The 17,000-nt window shown below is 36.2% G+C and overlaps 1 protein-coding gene across 2 annotated transcripts in view; it reads right to left on the bottom strand.

The window, feature by feature from the left end:
• The window catches only part of tmem132e (transmembrane protein 132E), a 300,639-nt gene that overhangs the window by 25,557 nt on the left and 258,082 nt on the right, over positions 1 to 17,000 (bottom strand). For both annotated transcript variants that reach the window (XM_057355354.1, XM_057355347.1), the window contains exons 3-4: positions 12,684 to 12,821; positions 4,455 to 4,647 (exon numbers count right to left, since the gene is read on the bottom strand). In XM_057355354.1, coding sequence (XP_057211337.1) covers positions 4,455 to 4,647; positions 12,684 to 12,821 — 331 coding nt within the window. The remainder of the gene's footprint in view (positions 1 to 4,454; positions 4,648 to 12,683; positions 12,822 to 17,000) is intronic.

Below are 17,000 nucleotides of genomic sequence, written 5' to 3'. Positions count from 1 at the left end.
CAACAGACTCTTCACAGATGTGAATGATCAGCGGAACGATCTATCAGTAACTGATCATGTAGCTCACGTGGACTGTCATCCGTCAATCAAATGTTACCTCAGAAATAAACTGAAATAAGTTTAAGGCATAAAAATAAATATATATAATAATAAACAAAAAATAAAAATAATCTTATAAAGCAACATAAACGTATAATAACATTACAAAAGCAAAGTATAATAATAAACAAAAAATAAAAATAATCTTATAAAGCAACATAAATTTATAATGACATTACACAAGCAAATTATAATAATAAACAAAAAATAAAAATAATCTTATAAAGCAACAAACTTATAATAACATTACACAAGCAAATTATAATAATAAACAAAAAAATAAAAATAATCTTATAAAGCAACATAAACTTATAATAACATGACACAAGCAAATTATAATAATAAACAAAAAATAAAAATAATCTTATAAAGCAACATAAACTTATAATAACATTACACAAGCAAATTATAATAATAAACAAAAAAATAAAAATAATCTTATAAAGCAACATAAACTTATAATAACATGACACAAGCAAATTATAATAATAAACAAAAAATAAAAATAATCTTATAAAGCAACATAAACTTATAATAACATTACACAAGCAAATTATAATAATAAACAAAAAAATAAAAATAATCTTATAAAGCAACATAAACTTATAATAACATGACACAAGCAAATTATAATAATAAACAAAAAATAAAAATAATCTTATAAAGCAACATAAACTTATAATAACATGACACAAGCAAATTATAATAATAAACAAAAAAATAAAAATAATCTTATAAAGCAACATAAACTTATAATAACATTACACAAGCAAATTATAATAATAAACAAAAAATAAAAATAATCTTATAAAGCAACATAAACTTATAATAACATGACACAAGCAAATTATAATAATAAACAAAAAATAAAAATAATCTTATAAAGAAACATAAACTAATAATAACATTACACAAGCATATAACAAAACTGCTAAAAATGTAAGTAAAATTAACATAAAAAAGAAACATCTAAAAATAAAATCTAATTTAAAATATGAATAAAACTAAAAACAAAACTATAATAACTCTGAAACGATCAAACATAAAAGTAGTCCAATAGGTTTGGCGCTTTACGTAGACCTACTTTGATGGCATTTTAGATGTGCTTACTATAAACCGTCATGGTATAGAAAAAAGCTGTATGAGGAGGAGTCTTCAAAACATTGCGTTTGCCTTTTGTGTTCCACAGAAAAGAACAGCACATAATACTGAAATAACATGGACTAAATAATTAAAGAATTGTTCATTTTGGGCGAACTGTACCTTTAAAAATGCATCCCTGACACTATGCCTCTCACATTAAAGCAATCCTGACCACCCATCATGGCTTCTGTTTCATATACACTGACCATTCTTTCATCAGAATGTATGTGCGTGTGTGTGTGTTCAGTTGGTGGAGCGCGTGTTAGTGTGTGATAGTAGCCCTGGGTGTCATATTTTATTCATGATGCACTATTGAAGCAGAAGGCAGCAGTGAAGCCAATGTAGGCAACGCATCCTCTGCCCCCTGAGTGCTGATGGAGGACTGGCCCCTGTGCCCAACCAGAGCTATTTGAAGAGAAAATGCACAGCTGATCCTGTGTCAGTGTTAAAGGGCACTTGCCCCTCTATAAGAGCGGCTCATGTTAATAGAGGTTGAGAGAGTGGATTTGTGGGGGGAGGGGGGGTGGGGTAATTGTTGAGCCTGCTTGGGAAATGCTGGAGCTTTATATGATGGATCCTGCTATGTCGTATGCTGGCGGTTTTTCCTTTACCACCTCAATAGCTTTTTATACAAAAGGTGTTTGACGCAATGATGGAGCTTTATATCTTGTCACGTGTATATATACAGTGAGGGAAATAAGTATTTGATCCCCTGCTGATTTTGTAAGTTTGCCTACTTACAAACAAATGAAGGGTCTATAATTTTTATGGTGGGTTTATTTTAACTGATAGACACAGAATATTTTAAAAAATCAGGGGAAAAAAATGTAATATAAAGGTTATAAATTGATTTGCATTTCAGTCAGTGAAATAAGTATTTGATCCCCAAGCAAAACATAACTTTGTACTTTGTGGAGAAACCCTTGTTGGCAAGCACAGAGGTCAGACATTTCTGATAGTTGGTCACCAGGTTTGCACATGTGTCCGGATACATTTAGTCCACTCCTCTGTCAATCTTTAAGGTTTCTTGGCTGTCGCTCAGCAAATTGGAGTTTTAGCCTCCTTCACAGAGGTTCTATAGGACTAGGGTCTAGAGACTGGCTAGGACATTTAATGTGCTTCTCCTTAAACCACTCTTTGGTTGTCTTGGCAATATGTTTTGCATCTTTGTCATGTTAAAGGCTCATCCATGACCCATCTTCAGTGACCTAGTTAAGGGGAGGAGGTTCTCGTCCAAGATTTTACGGTACATGGGCCCGTCCCTCAGCCCCTCAATGCGGTGAAGTCATCCTGTATACCTGTAGCAGAGAAAAAGCCCTAAAGCAGAATGTTTCCAACACTGTGCTTCTCTGTAGACATGATGTTCTTGGGCTCATAGTCAGCATTTCTCTCCCTCCAAACACAGGAGTCCATTTTGGTCTCACAGCAGTGCCAGCACTTTCGCCAAAGCCTTTTCTGAATCATTTTTATGTTCATTGTCAAACTTAAGACGAGCCAGGCGGGCCTTCTTGGGCAGGAGGACCTTTCGGGTGCTTCAGGATTTCAGTCTACTGTGGCATAGCGTGTTACCAATGTGTTACCAATGTTTTGCTTGCTAACTGTTTTCCCAACTGTCTTGAAATCATTAACAGGCTTCTTCTTCATACACATACTTCTCACAACATTTCATTTATGGGTTTTACACTTCAAGGTCTAAAATTAGTACATGAGGACATGCTTAAAATGGGCTATATGTAAAGAAAATATTAGGGCTGTCAAACGATTATTTGCGACTAATCGTACACAAAATAGAAGTTTTTGTTTACATAATATGTGCTGTGTAAAATAATTATGTATATATAAATACACACTTATGCATGTATAATATTATGAAAAATTATATATGTAAACATTAAATATGTATATACATAATATAAACTATAAATAAATATAAAAATGTATACACACATAAAACATATTTCTTAAATAAATACATGTATGTGCGTGTATTTATATATACATAATTATTATACACAGTGCACACACATATTATGTAAACAAAAACTTATTTTGCATACAATAATCATGAATAATCATTTGACCGGCCTAGAGAATATCCTATATATTCCTAAACATAGACAAAAAAAAAAGAATAAATAAATAAAAACTAAACTAAGTAAATGTACAGATTTCAAATTTACGGACTTCCTCTCCTGGAAAAACGGACCAAAAGGTTTGATGACTCATCCTGCACTACACAGATTTTTGTCCAATCAGCTGACTTCTTGAATGCTACCAAGAAAGAAATCGTGGCTGTAACTAATCTGTGGTGTATTTAACACTGCTCTGTTCTTGGCCTCCACTTGCCTATTTGTGTGAAGGGGGAAACCACGAAAAAAGAAAACAATTCTTGGCTCCTGCACCGTAGCAGATTTTAGTATTTCCCTCACGAACGTCTTGTTTTGTATTCACTTCTTGTTATATTTGAAGCGCTATATTCTGCCTGCTCAGGTCTTCTGAAACCCACCAGTGGGTTTCGGGGGAAGGGGGTGTCTTCTTCTGCACCTGGTACCCATGTAGTGAATCATGCTAGGCTTTGAAAATACACGAAAATGATGGGGAGGGCAGGTGGCCCCAGCGACACTTTAACACTGACTGCTCTGAATGAATTTTAATGGGTGAATAAAAGAGTTTCTCCCGGAGTGAGTGGATAAGCATACAGTGGATTACTTTCAAGCCCTTTCCACAGACCTATTACCTTAAAGTCTCACTGTGAAAAGTGTGAACTTTTCTGCCAGCCTCTTAAAAGATAATGCGGCTGCGAAACAATATGAAGACGATGAGCTTTATTCTTAGAATATGATAATGTGTTGAACAATAGGCTTTTAATGGGTCTTAGGAAGTGGTGTGGTGGATTTCTCTGTGTAGTGTTGATTATAATCTATGTCTAGGTCCCCTTACATGGAATTTGCCATATTGTTTCTAGTATCTCTAAATGGACAAACTGCTCTACAGAGTGCGTTTCGTTAAAACATCATCTCCTTCGAAAAAGAAGCGAAAACGTGACGTCATCTTAGCACCCTAGTGCTTCAAAAGGGATGGGTGGACTCAGCCATTGGTTGCACTTCGCAACCTCACCACTAGATGACGCAAAATTTCCACACTGGACTTATTGCAGAATTTCTGATGAATTCATAAGCTCTACTCAACTTCTACTTGGAGGAACTCCTTACCATTGAAAGTGGAATGATGGCTTGGATGTCCTTCTGCACGACCGTCAGTTCTGTCACCACCTTCTCCGCATCCGAGACTGAAGTTTGACCCCGGTAATCGATGTTCCAGTTGATTCTTCTGGTGACCGATTGGCTGGTGAAGTTCTCCATCTCAAAGTCCAGCTGCATGATTTCGATGCTGGCAGCCATGTCCCTGAATAAAAAACAAGACCGATCAACAATGAACAAGTGATCAATTATAAGGCTGTAAAAACAGCAGGGCTGTCCAACAAATGTAGCTATTAAAGTAATTTAGAAGAGTCTAATTGGGGTCAGATTTGTTTTTGTGGCCGTCAACACAAACAGATGTTCTGTCATGTACAGTATATTGAAACCACCAGGAAATAAATCCATCAGCGAGTTGGGACGATGCATCTGTTGTGGTGGATTGCCCTTATAAAAACAGCAGAGCACAACAGTTGAACATCATACCGGCTTTAAATTAGTGACAGAGAAGGACTATAATGCCGTCTGGCAGATTCTTCAAGGCTTTTGCAGGAAACCTCTATAATGGATAGTGACAGTCTAAATGAGCTCTGTCTGTTGGCCTCATGCATACTCATCAAGGGTTATTTCCTTTATCTGAGACTCTTGTTCTACAGGTAACTGCTGATAGTGGCTGACAGCCATGCTGAGAAGAGAACGGCCAAAAAATGATTTCACTCGGTGGGAGTAGAAATGCTCATAGAAAAATTGCTGCAGAGTTATCGAAATGTTGTTTGCTGGGAATGAGTCATGTGTCAGTGCTGCAGACGCAACATCTTCCTCCAGTGGGATGTATATGAATTTCGGAATATCCGTTCCAGAACTCAGACTAGAAAGTCTACTTTATTTCTCTCAGATTTTTGTCCTTTTAATCTAAAAAACCCCCAGAAAGTTAACTTCTGGAATGGCAGACTTTCTTGTTACGTCAGTTTGGCGGCTTGGGCAGACCATTGGCAAGCCCCTCTTCTTTAACTGTCAATCTGCTGCCAGTTCCTTTTCTGGACCCGCCTACTTTTCTAGATCCAATCAATTTGCTGTTATTTATTATTTAACCTCCCGTTTCACTCTGAAATACATAACAATGCAAGTCGATCGCGACTTCCGATTCACCGGGACTTTAATGTGAACATAAACAAAATGTTGTTGCCACAGAAACAAATAATTCAGAATCCGAAGATGTGAACATCACGTGTCGTCATCTCTTATTTACTTCAAGTACGACATGATATGAACATATCATCAGGTCCTACTCTTTGGGCGCAGTTTTTTTGCCTGCCTCAAAAAAGAGATGACAACATGTTCACATTTTTGATGGCAAAACTGGCCAATCAGCAACCAGGAACTATCAATCTCATAATATTAAGTTAAAACCTTTTATAAAGAGATACAGTTTTGTAACCCCCAAATTTATGTATCTCTCCTTAACAATTTGTGACTTGAAATCAATGTAGCCTCTTCAAACCCCCGGCCCGTTTTGGAGTGACCGTCCCACTTAAACTTTATTTACTTCTCCTTTACTTTGGGAGGAAGTATTTGAAGCAAAACGGGACTCAATCTCTATCAGATGTGTTGGCTTTTCTTGCTGTCCTCTCATTGCACGCAGCATTAACAAAGTTATTATTGCCTTAATTATCTAGCTGTTGCTGAGAATTGATTGTCCTGCACAACAGGAGAGCGGCCAGAGAAAAGTCCTGTCAACAATTGGCTGCCAGCGCGAGTGCCAGCCATCGAAACATCCTGCATTTGGAGTCATTTGAAGCTCGCTTAACTCTGAAGTGCTGAAACATAAGAAGAGAACCAAGAATTGGCACGGGTGAGCCAAGCAAACTGCATCTCTAATGGAAAATACACTAATGGAATGATGGTGCTGTCTTATATTGACAAATAATATTGGCATTGCCTCAGAGCAGAGCTGTAATCCACATTTGCAATGTTAGAAGAGACAGACAGTGAGAGAATATGGGCGGAGGATTGGCCAGACATATTAAAAAAATTAGCTAGGAAAAGAGAATCCGATTATTCGGAGCACAGAACAAACTGAGAAAAAGAGCAACGTCTTGGTTCAAAGGAACGAAATGGTATCGATTGCTAAAAAACAGCAGAGAAGAGTGAAAGTATTTAAACAAAAGAGTTGAACTGTATTCCCAGGATCTCTGTGTTCTGCCCTTTTAGAGAATTTCGTTTTTCATTTCTTAATTGCTTTATCGTTAAAATTGGTTTAAAACAATTATTTTAAATATAGGGGTACTATATGTCATCACCAAAGGTCCACATGTGTTCTTTCGTCCTGAGCAATAACAATTTAATACTCAAAAATAGCTTGTGTGTGTCAAGACTTGAAAATTGCTTGTGAAAAAAACTGACAAATATTCACTAAAAAAGTCCAGTCCAAAAAGAAATAAGAAACAAAGTCTCCAAACAAGCAGAATATTCTGTTAGCTGTGGTGAAACGTGTTAATGCGTTTAAACTCACATTAGAAATAACAAGCAACACTCATCGATGCTTGACAATGTGTCAGACGCTATACGGTGCACACAGACTGTGATTCTTTTATGCTTGTAAAACTTTGTTATTTAAGTTCCATACAAAAAGAGCGATCACTGTGTGAGATACTGTGGTAAATGTGGTTGGTAAGAGAGAAAGCAAGAATACACTGAATGCATTTTTTAGAAAAATGGTAGTACATACTGAAATACAAATTTTGGTCACCAAATCACAACATTACAAAGTAAAGTAGTTATGTTTTATACAGTGTTGGGTAAGTTACTCTGAAAAAGTAATTAACTACTAGTTACTAATTACATACTCAATAGTGTAATTAGATTACTGTACAAATTACTCTCTCCAAAAAGTATTTAGTTACTTATTACTAATTACTTTCTATATCCTACATCAACCTTGATTAGTTAAGTGATTCAAGGATAGGCATGAAAGGGCTCTTTTAATTCATTTAAATAAATAATATTAAACTACATAAAGCACTCTTATTAACTGACCAAAGTATTACAAATGTGAGAATTATACTGTCATGATATGGTGCGAGGAAGAACCCAAATGCAGGCAGGCAAGAGTGCGGGGATAACAAAAGACTTTACTTTACAACTAGAAACAAAAACCCACAATGGGGGAAAAACAACACAGGAAAAATAAACTGGACTGGACTAAACTAACATAACACTTGAATAAACATAACTTGACAAACTAAACTAAACACTTACTAAGACTGGACTGGGTTCTTTAAACAGCAACACAGGAACACTGACTGGCACGATACACATACAATACATGAGCTCAGGACAAAGAAATGAGGGCATTTATAGGGAAGACAAACGAGGGATAACGACATGGGGCAGNCCGATTCACCGGGACTTTAATGTGAACATAAACAAAATGTTGTTGCCACAGAAACAAATAATTCAGAATCCGAAGATGTGAACATCACGTGTCGTCATCTCTTATTTACTTCAAGTACGACATGATATGAACATATCATCAGGTCCTACTCTTTGGGCGCAGTTTTTTTGCCTGCCTCAAAAAAGAGATGACAACATGTTCACATTTTTGATGGCAAAACTGGCCAATCAGCAACCAGGAACTATCAATCTCATAATATTAAGTTAAAACCTTTTATAAAGAGATACAGTTTTGTAACCCCCAAATTTATGTATCTCTCCTTAACAATTTGTGACTTGAAATCAATGTAGCCTCTTCAAACCCCCGGCCCGTTTTGGAGTGACCGTCCCACTTAAACTTTATTTACTTCTCCTTTACTTTGGGAGGAAGTATTTGAAGCAAAACGGGACTCAATCTCTATCAGATGTGTTGGCTTTTCTTGCTGTCCTCTCATTGCACGCAGCATTAACAAAGTTATTATTGCCTTAATTATCTAGCTGTTGCTGAGAATTGATTGTCCTGCACAACAGGAGAGCGGCCAGAGAAAAGTCCTGTCAACAATTGGCTGCCAGCGCGAGTGCCAGCCATCGAAACATCCTGCATTTGGAGTCATTTGAAGCTCGCTTAACTCTGAAGTGCTGAAACATAAGAAGAGAACCAAGAATTGGCACGGGTGAGCCAAGCAAACTGCATCTCTAATGGAAAATACACTAATGGAATGATGGTGCTGTCTTATATTGACAAATAATATTGGCATTGCCTCAGAGCAGAGCTGTAATCCACATTTGCAATGTTAGAAGAGACAGACAGTGAGAGAATATGGGCGGAGGATTGGCCAGACATATTAAAAAAATTAGCTAGGAAAAGAGAATCCGATTATTCGGAGCACAGAACAAACTGAGAAAAAGAGCAACGTCTTGGTTCAAAGGAACGAAATGGTATCGATTGCTAAAAAACAGCAGAGAAGAGTGAAAGTATTTAAACAAAAGAGTTGAACTGTATTCCCAGGATCTCTGTGTTCTGCCCTTTTAGAGAATTTCGTTTTTCATTTCTTAATTGCTTTATCGTTAAAATTGGTTTAAAACAATTATTTTAAATATAGGGGTACTATATGTCATCACCAAAGGTCCACATGTGTTCTTTCGTCCTGAGCAATAACAATTTAATACTCAAAAATAGCTTGTGTGTGTCAAGACTTGAAAATTGCTTGTGAAAAAAACTGACAAATATTCACTAAAAAAGTCCAGTCCAAAAAGAAATAAGAAACAAAGTCTCCAAACAAGCAGAATATTCTGTTAGCTGTGGTGAAACGTGTTAATGCGTTTAAACTCACATTAGAAATAACAAGCAACACTCATCGATGCTTGACAATGTGTCAGACGCTATACGGTGCACACAGACTGTGATTCTTTTATGCTTGTAAAACTTTGTTATTTAAGTTCCATACAAAAAGAGCGATCACTGTGTGAGATACTGTGGTAAATGTGGTTGGTAAGAGAGAAAGCAAGAATACACTGAATGCATTTTTTAGAAAAATGGTAGTACATACTGAAATACAAATTTTGGTCACCAAATCACAACATTACAAAGTAAAGTAGTTATGTTTTATACAGTGTTGGGTAAGTTACTCTGAAAAAGTAATTAACTACTAGTTACTAATTACATACTCAATAGTGTAATTAGATTACTGTACAAATTACTCTCTCCAAAAAGTATTTAGTTACTTATTACTAATTACTTTCTATATCCTACATCAACCTTGATTAGTTAAGTGATTCAAGGATAGGCATGAAAGGGCTCTTTTAATTCATTTAAATAAATAATATTAAACTACATAAAGCACTCTTATTAACTGACCAAAGTATTACAAATGTGAGAATTATACTGTCATGATATGGTGCGAGGAAGAACCCAAATGCAGGCAGGCAAGAGTGCGGGGATAACAAAAGACTTTACTTTACAACTAGAAACAAAAACCCACAATGGGGGAAAAACAACACAGGAAAAATAAACTGGACTGGACTAAACTAACATATCACTTGATTAAACATAACTTGACAAACTAAACTAAACACTTACTAAGACTGGACTGGGTTCTTTAAACAGCAACACAGGAACACTGACTGGCACGATACACATACAATACATGAGCTCAGGACAAAGAAATGAGGGCATTTATAGGGAAGACAAACGAGGGATAACGACATGGGGCAGGTGTGGGTAATCAAACACTCAGGGAAAGATAACAAGGAAACGAGAGGAGCGGGGCCAATGACGAGACACTGGAGAGAACGCATATTATTGTCAAAAGGACAATAATATGTTTCTCTCCACACATAACCTTTGTCATGACTCTGCTACAGGACCAAGAAAAACATGACTAAATGAAGCAGAGCCATGACATATACATTAAAGCACGGATTTTAAAGTTAGACTCTGAATTTTGATGTCAATTCCACTATTGCACACACATATATTACACACAGTATTTAGTTTAATTACATCAAAAGTAACTAATTAAATTGCAGAAAAAATAAGAGTAATCCCTTACTTTACTTTTTCAAGGGAAAAGTAATTAAATTACAGTAACTAATTACTTAGCAACTAGTTACACCCAACACTGGTTTTATACTGAGGACTATACTTCTTATAAGGAACATTTTTAAGGAGCCAATTCAAGTATATAACAATAAAAAAGAGAGAGCAAAAAAATAAAAGAGCACTTCAGTTTTGCCTTTAGTCAGAATATCTGTGTAAATTCCAGTCCAGTGTCTGGTGGATTTGAACCGAAACAAACCTCAGGAATGAAATAAAGTCACCCAACAGCAATGTAAAAGACTGAGAAAGACACATTTTAAATCATATTTTAATTTTTTAACCAATCATTAAAAAAACATTAGTATTGTGTCCTCCGAACTTGTTTTTTTTTTTGCAGTATTTCTACAATTTCTACAACATTTCTACAAAAAAATTTTTATTTGGAATTTGCGAGAAATGTTGTCACTAGTTCACAGAATGAAACAAAATGATATTTTTACGTAAACATGTACCTAGAAATGGTAAATTCAGAAATTAAATTACATTTATTTTGGAATGCTCTCTTAATTATTTTTTCCACGACTGTGTATGTAACAAACTGTGTTAAATGTAATATTAAAAACAGTTTTCATACCAATAGCCTGAAATAGCTTTATTATGTTGTATCCTCATATTTCCACTGCTCTTAACAAGAGTCTATTCTATGACTTTTTTAAAGACACCAAAAACCTCTCTCCGCATGTTAAAAGAGTCTGTCCTCAAAGCGCTTTTCATCATTATATACAGTCTTTTGTTTTGGACATGCGCTGCAAATTAAGACCATTCAGTGTACTTTTCAGCTACGAGCTTAAAGACAACCCTTAAACTCCGAATGGATAAAAACAGATATAATTGCAGCTGTGGAAACACAGTGTTTGTCAGGAAAAGCAGGTAGTGTTCTTGTGAAAATCGCATAAGTACTCTAGCCATATCTAAAGTAATTTAATGCTGCAGGTGACTGACATGGTCTTTTCACATGTCTGACAGAATGAGAAAGATTTTCTGACAGGGTCTTCTTAATACGGCGACTAAGAGGCTTAGAAACACGAACAAAGCAACGTGATGTTTAATTTAGATGACCTCGGTGGTAATCTCGTCTTGACCTCGCTGAAAAAAAGGTAAATAATACTCGACTCCAGTGATGATGCGATTTACTTCAGGGATTTGTTTGGAATAACATACACTAATATGATCTTTTCTGCAGTATACTACAATTTTTTTGTCTGCGTGAAACAAACCGATGAACTACCGATGTGTAACAACGGCAGGGAATACCGTATCCCACAATGCAATGATAGATAAACCCGAATATGTATGCTAATCTGTACAGTGTACATATTTGTTTAGTAGGGCTGTGCAATATATCGAAATTATCGAAATATCGCACATGTGCATTTCGCAATATGCATATCGCGATGGTTTGCGATAAATGAGCTATTTAATTCTTCGGAAAGTTATATATGGTCAAAGTTTTAGTTCGATGCGGATAGTATAGTATCTATCTGGCACGCGGATGTTAGTTGGGATATGCGTGCGTGCGCAGGATAGTGTGTGCGTGTTCTGGCGCAAGTCAATCAACAATCCGCGCCGCGAAGCTAAATTTGTTTCATTTATTTTTGTTTATTTACAAAATGTCAGATTTGTTTAATGCAACAGTAAAACATGGCTGTTCACTTTCAGAAGTTGTAGTGATGCTTTCTTTTTCCTAAAATAATGTGAAATATATGTTGGTTATATAATTTCTTTAATATATTTAAATATAATTTAAATTGATTTTAGAAAAAGAAATATCGTATCGAATATCGCATTATTTAGCATGCCATCGCATATCGCATTTTCCCTCAATATCGCACAGCCCTATTGTTTAGCATGTCCGCTTATTCAATATGACTTCATTTACATTTGTGTCCCAGTTATGATTCAAACAATGATTTTGGTGACTCTTTAATGAGCTGCATCAATAGTACAGGTCTGCGATATTTGTGCATAATTCATTAAATAGAAAGTACTAGTTACAAACATTTCAGTGATTGTAAGCCTCTTAAACTTAAATGTTTTTACAGAAACAAACGTCTTACCAGATGACCTTCTGTTTTAGTTCAATGTTATTAGGAGAATTGAATGTTATTGTTTATCTGTAATGTACTGTACTGCACGCTTCTATCTGATTTGTCAATCAAAAATGCAAAAGCTTTTCCTAGATCAGTGTTCAATAAGTAGGGTGGATGTCTTACCCGGGCTCTCCGTTGATTTTGCTGACTTCCACTGTGGCAATGGAGTGTTTGGCTCCAGACTGCACGTCCCATTCCACCTTCCACTGGTTACTCTTGGATTTGGTGCTCAGAAGGTTCACTCCCTTCTTCGCTTTCACCCTGTAAAACAGACATGGAGGGTTTGAACAAAAATCAAGCTGTGTTTTTTATTCAGCTCCAAGAAGGTGATCATAGCCTCCTTGACTATACTTCTGGTAAATCAATGGTTCTTATAGTACAACTCCTGTTTCATATCGAGTGCTCAATTTTGCCACTCATAATTCAGATATTTTTAGTTTGAGTACTGCGTTTTCCACGCTAAAAACACGCACGCACAAGCGTACCGTTTACAAAGACATCTCTCTGCTTAAAAAAGCTTGTCTGCTATCCGTCTTAAGTAACTCCACTCATTGAGATGTTGATTTACAGAATGTGATTTATAACCAATACGTCTGAGGGCTTACATCTGAAAAAATCAACTCCTTTTTATACCTACTAAAGCTTCTATGCCTCTCATATCCCCTCTGTCCCATCAAATTGAAAAACATCAGCCTTTTCTCCAATCTGAAGCCATATTTCTGTGATCGAGTCCCTACGGAACATCTCTCAAAGAATCCAGAACTTCAAACAGCACTGTGTTTCCAACAGGGTTCTGTCTAACAAGATGAAAGTCTGTGTTTTTGCGGTAGCATACATCTACTGGTTAACACCTCGAATAGGTGCAACGACACAAGACATGCCAAACAGTGCATGTTTTTAGCCTCTGGATTACCGACTGCTATCGGAGTTCCTGCCCTCTTACATCTGCCTGGAGCATCAGTGACAGTAAACAGCTTCGAGGTTTCCCTTCATCAAAGAGGCATGGAACTTTAATAACAGAGACGGGGGGACATGGACGAGACCGTCAGGGAAAGTCAGATATAGAATCACAGAGAGAAATTATGAAGAAACATCAATAGGGAATTTACATGTTGGACATTTTTGGTGTGGTAAAAAAATCATAGTGGCTGTGTTAAAACTGAAACAAAAGAAAAAGAGGATGATAAAAATTGGTGATGTCTTGCTTATGATGACATCATCATGTCCTGTAGTTGTGGGTGTTACATGTTCAGCCACAGACTGAATACTTTATTTGTCCATTGTGTTTTTTTAGGGTTTCTTATTGTGTTTTCATTAAACGGTAGTAAAGCTCAAATTAAGCATCCGTTTTAAAATAAGGGGTCAAAGGTCAGAATACGTGTATCGATGTACAACGCTGGTCCAGATGAACTTCCTGTTTCAGTCTTTTTAAACGTTTAAACAAAATATAACAAGCATATTTATGACCCCTTTAAAATATTAAACAAATATCTTAAAGATTTAGTTGTAAGATTTAATTATGTAAGATAAAAAATAACAAAACCAGAAGTGCTTCTGGACCAGTGTTTACATCTTGCACAGTGGTCATTAGATGTATAGAAGTGCTATTGACAAACATCTTTTCTTGCAAAATGTGTGGTTTTAAAACGTTTATCAAATTTAGCTCATGACTGCGCACCAAATTAATTCTATATTATTGCACATTTTATTCAATTTATTAACCGACATGAATATAATCCATTAAATGTTGAACAGCCCGTTAGATTACCACTACATTACTTGGTGGATATTATTATTCATAAATGTAAAGATCAAACCCTAGTGTGTTTTATTATTTTGCCGTTGTGTATTTTTACAACAGTTATGGTGTGTTGTTCGTACCCAAAACCCCCTTAACCGTAAAATCACTAACACATAGCCTCTCATGGTATATTGCTTTATTTTAACATCTATCTTAGAATTTCACTTTCTCGTTTTATTGGACAGCCATTTAATAGCTCTTTGGAAACCTACAGGATCCATATTAAATGGTTGAACGAATGCTTGCAACATGACGAAACGTTCATTGATAGCACAATCTGTCTGTAGGATTAACCTCAAACAGGTTAACCTCAAAAATTCATCTCCTTTCTCTTTCAACTCTTTCCAATTGCAGTTACCTGATAAAAGGCAGTCGCCGCTTTGAGGAGTGGACCGTGACCAATAGCAGGGGCTTCAGTCACCCATTTCAACAATCCCCTCAACATAACCTTATCTCAGCCCCTCAGCACCTCCATCAAACAAGGCTCTGCTGATCATAGGACCCGCTTCACTTTTATAGAAATGAGATTTAATATATAAATATTGGCAATAATCAGGGCTGACGGCTTAAAATCAAACACAAGCCTTTCGATAGACAGATCATATCCGAGTTCTGACGTTGCACTTCACGTTGCGTTGCAAAACGGCGGAAAGCAGAGAATGACAGGCAGGCCTCGCCGCTTTGGTTGATGATAGCAAATACCGTGTACAATTAGATGATACATTTATTAAGCATAGCGCTGAATTACTTTATCTTAAAAGCCTCACAGGGTTCACATTAATAAACAATAACCCACGCTCGGCGGTCAGATTTAGAAAAGGCCATTACATGATCAATTTCAATGGTTTGGACTTAAGGCAACTAAATGAGAACTTGAAGCAATCAAACGATTTGTCACAACATTTGTGGTTTAAATTTTCTTAATCCAACATTTATTTAACAGCAATAGACCCAATATGCGTCTATGATAAATGATGTATGGCACAACATACAAATGTCACGCAGAAAGACAAAGTTTTGTTATTTGTGCGTGTCACTGAAACATCCGTTCCTTACGCATCCTTTTGAAATATTACGTATGGAATATGTCATTGTATTAAATGAAATATTACGAAACTATATGACAGCCTTAACGTATACAATCACAATTAAGCTTCTGGACTTCAACAAGCTTTCCAGACGTTTCGACAGATCATTTCCCAAAACATTTACAGTCCTTTGGATAAACAGTTTGATTCCAACCTGGGTGCTTATGAATCATTTACATTGATCAGTGAACCGGTTTGAGCGATTTGTTAAAAAGAAAAAACTCAGAAAAACAATTTACTTGCAAATTGGACATCTCTATTACTTTTGAGCAGAACTACACGAAATCAATTTCGAACCAACAAAATATTTAAGCACAGAGCATTAACCACCACAGCGTAAATTCACTGTAGATATTTCCATGCAGTGGCGAAGGCTACATTTATACATTGCGTAATACACAGTTACACACGGATTCAAAATTCCCTTCGCCTTTCCACGTCTTCAATGACCGAGGCAATTAAACCTAGAATTGAAGTGTCTGCATGTAAAATAATGACCAGACACCAGAGTGGCCTGTAGCAGCCGTGTGAAACATATAAGCAGTGATGAATAACTGTAGACTCTTACCATAAAAACTGCTGTAAAGAAACACAAACAAGCAAGATGAGAAATGTCAGCAGATGCCTGTCTCAGAGGCATTAGACTCTCTCTCTCTCTCTCTCTCTCTCGATCTGCATTACTGAAAAAGCTGTCCCGCACTTCAACGACTAAATCGGGCCAGTAACGTTTTTTTCTCCACCCATTTGTAGAATCAGGGCTTTCCATTAGTTGCACTGCAGAAAGGGCCACTTTACATAAATAAATGATTGATGCAGTTCCGGAGTCACAATATACAGTCACAACACGCAAAGAAGAGCGTTTACTTATTTGTGCGTGTCACGGAAACATCTGTTCCTTTAAACATTAAAAAGGACACATGTAAATAACTCCTCTGTGTCCAAATAGACAATCTTTTCTTGAAAATCCGGAATTCAATGAAGATTTTTTCTGAGCATCAGGATGAAGATGACTGTATTTTTTGTCACTGTTTGAATTCAGTGCATTTGGCTTAAATCATAGCTAGTTGCTATTCAATTGTATTGTATGGAAAAAAAATTATTGGCTTCATAAAAAAGGAAAAGTCTTACAGGATTGACTACATTCTCAAAAATGACGTGTTAAATCCAAAATTCTGAATGATGCTATCCACATTAGCTGATGTATTTGTGTGCGAGGCTTTATTTCAAGTAAATACCTTGTGTATATAAGCACACTTGGCAATAAAAGCTCTTTCTGATTAGTTACACCTAACAATTGTCCCATTTGTGTCTAGTTTTATTTCTCATTTACTTCCTCTGAGGAATTCTAAAAGAAACGTCTCGAATGAAACATTAGACATTGAGAATTCAATAAAAAAAGTCTTCCGAGCCAAAGAAAGAGCAGCCTCTAAACAATGAAATGCTCCTTTGGGCTGATTCATTCTCTAGTACGTGATCGTTTCATTCAATTGACTGGGAAGCATCCATACAGACAGATGTTTACTGCACAAATCAGAATACTGCGATCTGTCA

This window comes from Triplophysa rosa, linkage group LG2 (genome assembly GCF_024868665.1).
Source record: "Triplophysa rosa linkage group LG2, Trosa_1v2, whole genome shotgun sequence".
NCBI classification, from domain to species: domain Eukaryota; kingdom Metazoa; phylum Chordata; class Actinopteri; order Cypriniformes; family Nemacheilidae; genus Triplophysa; species Triplophysa rosa.
This window is presented reverse-complemented; position numbering and strand designations above follow the sequence as displayed.